The following is an 11,551-nucleotide window of genomic DNA, read 5'->3' on the forward strand; positions in this document are numbered from 1 at the left end:
AATAATTCAAATTAAGGGATAATAAAAATGCTATGATTCTTAAACATATGCTATTCATCTTAAATTATATAATTGTATAGTTATAATGTTAACACTAGAAAGAATTAACAGGAGACTAAATACCCAACTACAAATTATTAGAAAATCAATAGAGGAACATAAAATAATACCATTAATTAGTGTAAAAGAACATAAAAACATATCATTAATTAAGTACTATATTTTAGAAAGTATTGGTTAAAAGTCTGTTTTTTTTTTTAAAAGAGGAACCTCTAACAGCAAATAAGATGTACAAGAAATAAAGAAGACTTAGTTCCATATAGTGATCTACTTTTCCCAGTAAATTTGAGAAATTAGATAAAATAGCCAGGTATCTTAAAGGAAAATACTGATTCCCAAAACTGACTTAATAAATAGAGAATTTGGTCTAATCGTATAGCCATTAGGAAATTGATGCATTATTTTAAAACCTACCCACTAACAGAACACTACACAGTACTGGTTTTACTGACAGATTTTACCACATATCAAGGAACATATAAGTTCAATGAAATAAAACAACCAGAGGATTCGCAAAAAAGGAATTTCCAAGATCTTTCATTGTCTTCATTATTTTTCTTGCCACTGAGACACAAAACCTGACACCAAAACTTGAAACAGGAGAAGTTTATTTTGGCTTACAGTTTGTAGGGTTTCAGTCCACAGTCTGCTGGTTCTAAGGCAGGATGATATGGCCAAAGGGCATGAAAGAATAGACTGGGATGGGATGGGGTGGATGGCAGGAAGCAGAGAGAGAACCACGAAGGAGGGAAAGAGATAGACCCTTACAGATCACACCCCAGTGCTCTACCTCCTCCACCAGGCTTCACTTTCCAACCTCACATTTAGCTAGAAATGTATCAGTTGGAAAGCCGAGTGGTAAGGACCACACCATTATGGTCCAGTCACATCCCCAAAGCCCCACCTATGAATACATGAGGCTTTGGGGAGACATATAGTAAATAACCATAATGTTTATGAAACTAATACAACTTCAGATCCTAAACCAGAGAAAAAGGAAAATTATGTCAGTCTCACTTTTGGGCTCTGATGAAAAAATATCTTCAAAAATCAGGATTTATTTTAGGAACAACAAGGATGGTTTAACTTTGAAACCTAAGAGAAAACCCACATAATCATCTCAATATATACAAACATATACTGAGGTTTGCATAGCATTCAATAGTATTTATGTTTTCTAAAAACAAGAGCAATCAAGAGACCTTTTAGCAAAAAATAAAATAACACAGGTAGCCTCATTATGCTATAAGCAGCATGTCTTGATATAAAAATAGTGTAGGGGTTAAAATACTGAACTCTGTGATTAGACCATCTGAGATTCAAATCCCACCTCTGCTGAATAGTTATGTGATGTTGAGCAATTGTTACAGATTAATGAAAGTTAATTTCTATCATTATTTTTAGTCAAATTTATTGAGGAATTACTTAAATAAGATAAACCTTTTATAGTGTGCTTCAAATGCACACAACAGTATAACTACCGCAATAATCAAATGCAGAATATTTGCATTACTCCCCAGAAGTCCCTTCTCCAGTCTCTAGTTATAGTTTATAGCCATGTGTCACCTGTGTGTTTATAGGGGACTGGGGGAGGTGATTAGATCATAGGGCCCTGTACTCATCAGTGGATTAGTTAACTGAGGAGTTTATAGCTAAATGTGTTTTAGGAGGAAGTGCCTGGTAGGAAAAGGTAGATCACTGGGGGTGTGGCCCGGAAGGGTAGATCAATCTCTGGCTTTCGTATTCACACTTGGATTCCTGGACACCACAACAGGAGCAATTTTCCTCTGTCATACTAACTATGGACTAAAAACAGGAGCCAAAATAAATTACTCTTTTAAATTGTGGGTCTTGGAATTATGTGCCTGCAATGAGAAAGGGGATTAAGACTACAGGTGTACTTTCTGCTCCTATTTTCAGAAATGCTGAGTAATTATGGACTACTGGAGCCTATTAGGAGATTCTTCTGAATTCAAGCACCTACAAAATTTAAATGACAATGGAATGCCCTTTCTGACAAAACTAATCAAAAAAGTGGGATAGAAATGAATGAACCTTTTGTATCTGTATACTCAAAATAGTTAGGATAGATATACAGCTCCACTCTCTTAATTCAATGAATAGAGAGGTTTGTTATAATAGTGTTTGAGACAGGATATCATGTCTGCATCTTGTACAATGAATAACCACTAAGACAACAATATGCAATATATTAATTACTGTAAATGTGCCAGTAATCAGTTGTGAAACTGTCTCATTGGTATTTGTTTCTCAATAAAATATTTTTTTAAATGCTGAATAATGGAACCATGTACTGTATAGCTTGTTGATGCTGACTTCTTTTGTCTAATACCATTTTTTGAAATTCATCCATGTTATTGTGTATTTCAGTAGTTTATTTTTATTCTCAAATAGGAATTTAGCAAAGTTGCCAGCCAGGGAATATCTAGGTTTTTGTGAGCTCTGAAACTTATATAATTTGGGGGCCCTGCCTTAGAAAAAGAATGCAAAAATTTTTCAAAGGTATGAAAGAAGTTATTTCAAGTAAGAAAAGAAGTAATGTCACTACTGCTCCAAACACAGGAATTACAAACATTTGTTACTCCCCTTGAGTAAATAAAATAATCATGATCTCTGTACAAATTTATACAGTGCAACTATATTCTTATAGGAAAGATCTTCAGTTTTGAATAAGCAAAAGTGAACACTCAATTGTCTGTTTACAGTTTTATATTTTTAATGATTAGAAGTACTTTCCACTGATTAGTTTCAGTTTTCATACAGTCCAAACTTGGCTTCTTTTCCACTTCCCACATAGTTCATATTCCAAGCCTGTCCTCTTTGTGTCAGAAATTTTGGTGAGTTAATACAGGGTGATAGGAATATACCTGGCAGCATTCCTGCACTAAAACAGCTAACAGTATAACCCATAACCAGAAGTGATTGCAAACCCCATAAGTATCCCATTAAACTAAATGTACGTCCAAATGCTTCCTCAGACTGTTTGTCTAGTGTGCACCCAGCCCATCCCACACTACTTATTAGGGAATATATGACAGATGGGGGTGGAAACAGACATTGACCTTAGTATAGTGTTTTCCCAAATTTTTAAAACCAATTGACTGTATAATCCCTTTGACAGTGACCTTCCTCAAGGCCTAAAAAGATTTACTCCAGCAAGTACCTGGAAGCTTGAGAAAATACTGAACAACTGTACTCCAGAGATAAGACAGGAGTTGAGGGGGGAAAAAAAAAACCTTTTTTTTTTTTTTGCTTGCTATTTTTGCCATGGAATGAAGAAAGACAGTGCACTAGAGTCATCTTTTGGAAGAATTCAGCCAATCCTATCTGGTAGTATCTTTTTCTTAAAATTGTCTGCAAGGAGCTGAGTTAAGAAGCAGCATGTTCTTGGTGACTTCAGTATCTTAAATCATCCACTGGGACAGAATGGCATAGTCCCGTCTTACTCTCAAATCATAGCTGTCCTAGAGGACCTGGGTACTGGAGCCACACTGTCTAGGTTGGATCTCCATAATTTTCTTTCAATATTTGCTTAATGAAAATCACAGAACTAGCATCCTTAATTCAGAAAAACAAGTTTTCTCCTTTTGAAACAGAATTATCACCACAAACTAATTTATTCAGCATATAGTGATATGGTATGATCTCACTTTATATGTGAGCTTTCAGATGGAATAATTTTTTGGAACAAGGAGTGACACAGATTTAAAGTAACAACGTATTTTAAATATATCTCATGGGTTTTTGTTGCATAAGAGCTGCATACCTTTTTAAATACGTTACTTATTCCAAAGTAGATTCATTAAATATAGACTGCTCTGCACTTAGAAGATTCTAGGGACTGTAGAATACAAAGTTCAGAAAAAATTTGAAGATTATTACTTGACCTTTAACATTTATAGTCTTGATCATGATATTTATTTAAAAGTGATTCTAAAAGTTATTTTAATCTAATAAAAGGATGTGAGGAAATACCAAGCGTGTATTATTTTTATAATAAAATTTTAAGTAAAGCAGTAGGATGTTTTTTATTTTCAGTTAATCCTGGACCAAATGATTCAGATGGAGAGAAAGCCTAACATTTATGCAATAGCAGCAAACATCATGAAGTAGGATAAAATTATTTACTATTGCATAAGATGAAGGCTGTATATGGTGCAGAAAGAAGTGTAAAGGTGAGAGGAAGTAGGAAAGGTGTGTGTTCCACCGAGGCCTTGTTGAAGGATCCCAGATGAAGATGGGCTGGAGGATAAGAAAAGGTGATGCCCCTGATGAAAACCAACATAAGGATTTCCACAGGACTAAAAGTGGCCTTTAGGTTCCTGGATATTTTATGTATAATCATGTCATCTGAAAATGGGAGGAGTTACATGTTTTCCTTTTACTACAAAGCCTGTCATTTCTTTTTCTTGCTGTATCATGCCCCTTGAAAGTTCTAATACTATATTGATTGAATCTGGTGAGAACTGAAATCCTTACTTTGTTCCCAAGGAAGGAGAATACTTGGTTATTCCTTACAAAGTATATTTGCTGTAAGTTTTTTGCACATGTTTATCAATTTCAGTTCTTAAATTTCTCAGTGTTTTATGGGTTAGAATATAATGTATCATAATACATGTTCCATGGCACTTGAAAAGAATGTTTGTCTGTTACTGCTAATTGGTATACAAATATTGGTCAGATCATAGTATCTGTTACATATTTTGGTGCTTATTTGTACTTTGAGTTTTTCACACCTGAGAAACAGTGTATTTACTCATGTGTGTCTGATTCATTTCACTTAAGAGTATGGTCTCAAGGTGCACCCATTCAGCTATAAATGTTTCAAGTTTATCCTTTATGGGTGAGTAGTACTCCACTGTGTAAGAAAACGTATCTTTATCCATTCATAGATGGCTTTTATCAAATTGACATAAAGACCATCTATTCTAATTTTCTGTGGAGTTTTTATCATAAATGGGTGTTGAACTTTGTTAAACATTTCTTCTGCATCTATTGAGATGATTATATATTTTTTATCCTTGGCTCTGTTAATATGGTGTATTATGATTTTTATACACTGAACTATTCCTGCACCCCTAGGATGAACCCTACTTGGTCATGGTGTGTAATCTTCTTAATTTTTTCCATTCTGCTTATTAGTGCTTTATTGAGAATTTTTGCTTCTATGTTCATGAGGGACATTGGCCTGTAGTTCCCTTTGGGGGTTAGATTCCTCTCTCTCTTTGGTATCAGGGTAATGCCTTCTGCTTCTATTTTAGATGATTTCCTTAAATTCAGTGTCTTATAGGAACAAGTTCAAAATTAAGACATAGAACCTTCTGGAATGATTGTACAACTTTTACCAAGGTATGGAAGAAAAAGACTTTTAAAAATTTCAATTATTTTTTTCCTAGACTCATCAGATGGTGAAGGAGGAGGAGAAACAAAAATGACACCACAAGAGACAGCCTCAGTTCCTATATCATCAAAAAAAACTGAACAGGTGATAGTTATTGAGAAATGTGTACTTCTTAGATTCTGAAATAAACTTCTGTCACTCTGCAACATTTCTTGTGCCCTAATTTCAGTTGTTGCTATGATTTTGGCAAAGCATTTGCCTTCTCTGCCTTTGAAAAGGCCATACTTTCTTAATTATCAACCAGCAAAGTTTATACCCTTCTAATTTTTATTGTTTCTTTTACACTATAAATATCAGCAAAGTTTATATCCTTCTAATTTTTATTGTTTCTTTTACACTATAAATATAATTCATAAGAATGATATTTAGATTCATGTCACATTTTCACTGAAGATCCAAACATACTATTTTGGATACAGTTCCTTAGAGGAGACAGATACCACACAGATGTGAAATATCTCCTGCACAAAGTCTTCTGATTACACTACCATACTATGCTGCCAGCTGGTTTCTGGAGCTGTGTTTCTACTTCATGTATGGTTGTCCTATGCCTTCTTACCAGGGAGTTTGCTGCCATGCCTTAGTCCAAATGGCCATTGGAAATAAGCTTTACTTCCTGGATCTAACTTGATATAGCTTTTTAAGTCTTTTTAGTGACCTGTGTGATGCCAGTCACATTCATTTGTAGCTTTTTGCCATTTTGTATCTCTTGGTGTTAATCTTTAAAGAACTGTCTGCTATCAACCCAAATTGGTCATCTTTGCAATAAAGATTTGTGGTCTTATGTTTACTGTGGGTGCGCTAAATTCATTACACAAGAGGTAACTCTTACCAAAGTTTGTGACTAGGCTTAGGTTAACCATGAGAAGCAACTTAGAATAGTAGTTTTTTACTACCTATTTTACCTTGGGCAAGTTAAATTCTCTGTGCCTCAATCTTATTAGTAAAGTGGTGGTAACAGTTAAAAATGCCTTATACTGTACTCCAGGGGTCAGAGCCAGCACAGCACACTGGGGATCTACTCTGGTCCGTGCGTCTGCCAAAGCAGGCCCCTTTTGCTTAACTAAACCATGTCCCCTTGGCAAGGAAGTCCAGGCCCAAGAGATTACACCTAATGGAAGCATACTGGTCAATTAATTGAAGAATATGACATTAAAACAAAATACTCTTTCCTTGATTTTTTTTTTTAATCTTAATATTAGTTCATGGTTGAAGGAGCAGTCTTAGAGGAGGGGCAGAGTATGTTCTTTTCATTGCATGTGTAGATTAAGGTTCTTTAAGAATAATGTTATTTCTGGGTACAAACCAGATTGACCGTCTTTGGTTCCATTGATTTTCACTGTGTGAATAGTGGCTAAATGTCATGCATTTGGCATTGAATTTGGGGCTATTTCCATTAAGGACTGAATATTTGTCATACATTCAAGGCCTGACTTCTAGTGTTATGGTGGATAATTCGATTAGATTTAGAGCCCCCTTCCTCTCCTTCCTTCTCTCTGTCTCTCTGTCTCTCTGTCTCTCTCTCTCTCTCTCTCTCTCTCTCTCTCTCTCTCTCTCTCTCTCTCTCTCTCTCTCTGTCTCTCGGAAAGATCACGTGAGCACAAATGAGAAGATAGTTGTATACAAGAAAGAGGGAGGACCCTTATCAAGAACAAAATCTGCTAGTACCTTAATCGTAGACTTCCCAGCCTTCAAACTATAAAAAATAAAATAAGTATCTGTTGATTAAAAAAATATTTTTTTTTAAAGCAGGCCCCTTAATCCACTGAGCTATCCAGCCGGCCTATCCCACTTGCTTTCTTTTTCATTCCTTTTTTAAAAAAAAGTTCAAAAATATTTTTTTTCATATTACTTATTTTCTCTCATGCTTTTCTTGCTTCTTTTCTTTTCTGAACCCATTGGTTAAAGTATAAATTTGAATTAATAAACTCACCCATGCCTGTATCATTACTTCTTTTTATTGATGAAACTATCACCATTGCTAAATTTCTACATGTTCTAGCTCTTTTTCTCCCCAAACTTTTCTTTTCCCATAGCTATTAAGTTAGATAAATGGAAAATAAATAGAAGAGGGGAAAAAAGGAAGAAATGAAACTTAAATATAATCTCAGTTCTGTGAGCATTTCTCTATCTTTGGTTATCCAGATTTCAATGGTAACAAAAGCCTTTTACTGAGCAATTATGATAGTCACTTTTCAAAGCATGCTTTAACTTACATGATATTCACAACAGCCCTATATGGCTAATGATGTCCCATTTATTAAAAAAAAAAAAAACTGAATCCCAAAAACTAATTATAAGAGTCTTGGCTAGCACTGCAAAAGCTTAAGGGTTCATTGCCTATTGACTCACCTTCCTCTTCCTCTGATTTTTGTTACTGCCAAATTCCTCCAAAGTTTTAGGCAGTCAAAATGCCCTAACTCCTTCCTTAAACTCCCCTTCTTTCACTGACCAGATAACTCTTTCCTATCTCTGAATTTAGTACAAATCTATTTGTGCCCCTCCACTTTATATGAGTGCTGTTTGTCTAAATCCGCCCACCAGGTCAGAACACCTCAGAGACAGAATTGTGCAGCTTCACAGCACCTAGCACAAAAGAAGTTCCCTAAATTGGAACTCAGTTGTGAAATGAAGAAATGACTACAATGAAGGATGCCTGTACCAGTGTCCCAGCTCTCTTATCGCTCACCCATTTCCACTGCTCTATCCCAGCTTATGAGCAATGTGCTCCCTCACACAGCTGCTTGCAGAGGTCTCTTGGAGCCATATGACCTTGAGTTCTTTCTGCAACCCCATCCTTGCCATCTCTATGACAAGTCCCTCCTTTGATATCCTTTCAGCTCCTCTGTGCTCCCCAGTACTTCTCTCCTACTACTTTCTCCCCTTTGAAACTAGCCCAGTCTTGCCAAGAGCAACTCTCTTGTGTGGCACATTGTCCTCTTTGGTGTCAGTCTTCAGTTGTTTGTGTGTGTAGAGCTTGAGTTTCTAACTAGTTCCTAGGTGCCTGTGGGCCAGAATTTATTTTGTGTGTACTACAGTGCCTAGCAGTGATCTAGGTACATATTTGACAGACATATGTTTTCTAAAAGTAATATTCTTCTAGCATTATGAGAAAATTATTTTATGGTATATTTAAGTTTTAATTTTTTTTCAAGTTTGCATAATTGCTATGCTTTGAAGTTTTTCACTATCCATGTGCAGGAACAGCCTGGCATTACACTGATAGCTATAATATACTTGTAAGCTTTAACACCACCAGGTGGGAGCATCTGTTGAGAAAGGTGGTGTTCGCTCCTCTGGCCTAACTGAGCCTCACATTTGTGTTACTGAGTGGACACCTCCTATCTGTCCAGTGTTTGAAGCATCAGATTTATAACTTTCTGAAAATTTTCTTAATCCATATAACTATATCATCTCTAGCAAGCATTTCACATCTAAATAAGCATGCTTGGCATGCTTAGTAATGTGAGAGTACAATTTGCAAGCAGTTCTACTCCCCTACACTCCTGTATTCCTTCCAAAATAAATGATAAATTCTCCACTGCTGGAGATTGCGTCACCCTCTTCCCTGCTCAGCACCCGTCATTTCAGAGCCAGCCCTAGTGACTTTGTAGTTATGGTTCCCAGAATATAAGCCCTTACAAGGGATTTTGTGACTTGTGTGGATGGCTGAATGATGTCAGAAGCTTTGCAGTGGTTCCATGACCTATCTTCTCCCCCTCAGAGACCACATTGGACTTCTTTGTCTTTCTGCTAGACTTTTATTTAAATTTCCCCGGATCATAAAGAAATCTCCAGCACAAGTGCCTCCCCTTCCTGTTCCTTACTCACTGTTCTCTACTATTACTATCTCTTATATCTGTATTTGAGCATTGCTTATTTCATATTTTTTAACTTTTTATCTCCAAGATCATTCTTGATTCTTGTGAAGGGAAAACAAAACTATGTCCTTTCTACTCTGTAGATTCACTGTTCTTATCCATAGTCGTATCTCTGTTCTATTCCTTTATATCAGTCTGTTGGTACTTAACAAGTTGCCCAAAATTTAATAGTTTTAAGCAGACAAGATGTATTATTGCACTGTTTCTGTTATCTCACAGGCATGGTTTAGGTCAGTGCATCTGGCATGACATCTTTAGATAACACCAGCCAGTCAAATTCCAGGTTGGGACAGGCGATATCTGGGAAAGATCCTTCATGGAGCTTACAGGAGTGGTAGTCAGCAGGCCTCAGCCCTTCTCTGTGAGCCTGCCACATTGTTGACTCAAAACACTGCCACTGGCTTCCCTCATTCAACTGATTCAAGAGAAAGCAAGCAAAAGTCCTCAAGACAAAAAGCACAGTCTTTGTATAACCTGTTCTCAGAATTGACATCTCATCACTCCTGCCATTTTCTGTTACAAACAGGTCAGTAAATCCAATCCTCATTCAAGGGGCAATGACTACAAAGAGAGAAGAGTTGGGAATTATCATGGGTTCTGGTTCCCATAAACTTCCCTCTGGCATCTAATGATGTATACCTCTCCAATTTTTAGACTATGTTCCCCTATCCAAGGCTTGCAAAGTTTTATGGCATCTCAGCGTGAGTTCAGCTTCAGAGTCTCATCAGCAAAATTACAGTTGAGGTTTCTAAGATTTACTTTCCTAAGCCAAAGTCTCTAGATACATTTCTTCTCAGTTTGTAAGACTAGAGACCTATTATCTCCACCACAGACCCAACACACAGTGGTGGAACAGGTACAGAAGGATAACCACTGTTAGCACTTCTGTTCACAAAAAAAAGAGAAATAAGGAGCTGCAGGAGTCACTGGGCCAAAGAAAAAAATGTTAGAAGTTGTTAATTAGGTCTCCAGTACAGGAATATTCTCCATCCTCTAGCTCTGTCCTTTGAATGCTACGCTTTTTCCTCTAATTCACCCTTCTTTTTGTTAATAAAGAGTAGCAGATCTTTACAACTGAGCAGGTTTTTCCAATCTGTATTTTTTTCTTTCTTTTTTTTTTTTTTGTTCTGGGAATTGAACTCAGGACTTTGCACTTGCCGGATAGGTGCTGTGCTGCTGAGCTATATTCCCGGCCCTCAACCTGTATATTGATATTCTGAGGTTCCAAAGCGCTCTCTTTCATTTTGTTCTCTGAACTCAGTACAAACTAGAGGTATTCCTGCTTACATCACTCCTTTAGAAAGTGTTTTGAGCCACCTGTGAGACTTTGGGGGATTTACTCCATTAAGCAGAAATCATATCTACCAATTTTCTATTTTGGGCATCTGCTGAGGCAACTGGTAGACCAAACCGCGTAAGCTTCCCAGAGGCATATTGCTTGAGAAAATATGTGAGGCACACCCTTAATTTCTGCAAAGAGCTCTTGTGTGACTAATACAGTAGCCCCCTATACAATTTATGGTTTTATATTCTATGGTTTAAAACTACTATATGGAATATCCCTGAAATAAATAATTAATGATTTACAATGCATCTTTCTAAGTAACATAATGAAATCACTTTTTGGAAGTCTTTTTGAGACAGGATTTCACTATGTAATTCATGCTGGCCTTAAGCTTGTTTTGTAGCCCAGGCTGGCAGGGAATACACAGTGGGTCCTCCTGTCTCAGCCTCCCACATACTGGGATTACAGGCATGTACCACCACACCTGGCCACAATATTTTATGTATTTAGTACAGGATCTACAGGGTCTCACTACACAGATCAGACTCATAGTGATCCTCCTGTTTTCAGCCTCCCAAGCTCTGGGATTACAGGTGCATGCCACCATGCCCAGTCTCATTCTCCGCCTCAGTGCACCCCAGGGGCGGGATCAAACCCTGGTCCCTGTGCCTGCTTAAGCAGGCGCTTTAGTCCCCTGAGCTATCTTGCTGGCCCTTGGCCACAGTATTTTAAGAATGAATTCAGTACACTGAGATATTTTGAAAGTGCATTTGTAAAACTTTTTTATGGTATATTACCATTGTTCTGTTTTATTATTAGTTGTTAATGTCTTATTGTGTCTAATTTATACATTAAACCTTATCATAGGTATTTATAGGGAAAAACATTATATATACATATATA

The 11,551-nt window shown here is 36.7% G+C and overlaps 1 protein-coding gene across 1 annotated transcript in view; it reads left to right on the forward strand.

The window, feature by feature from the left end:
• Cmss1 (cms1 ribosomal small subunit homolog (yeast)) overlaps nt 1-11,551 on the forward strand; it is a 427,095-nt gene that overhangs the window by 385,140 nt on the left and 30,404 nt on the right. Inside the window, exon 2 of the mRNA XM_004636582.3 lies at nt 5,478-5,566. Coding sequence (XP_004636639.2) covers nt 5,478-5,566 — 89 coding nt within the window. The remainder of the gene's footprint in view (nt 1-5,477; nt 5,567-11,551) is intronic.

This window comes from Octodon degus, unplaced genomic scaffold (genome assembly GCF_000260255.1).
Source record: "Octodon degus isolate 3935 unplaced genomic scaffold, OctDeg1.0 scaffold00081, whole genome shotgun sequence".
In the NCBI taxonomy this organism is placed as follows: Eukaryota; Metazoa; Chordata; class Mammalia; order Rodentia; family Octodontidae; genus Octodon; species Octodon degus.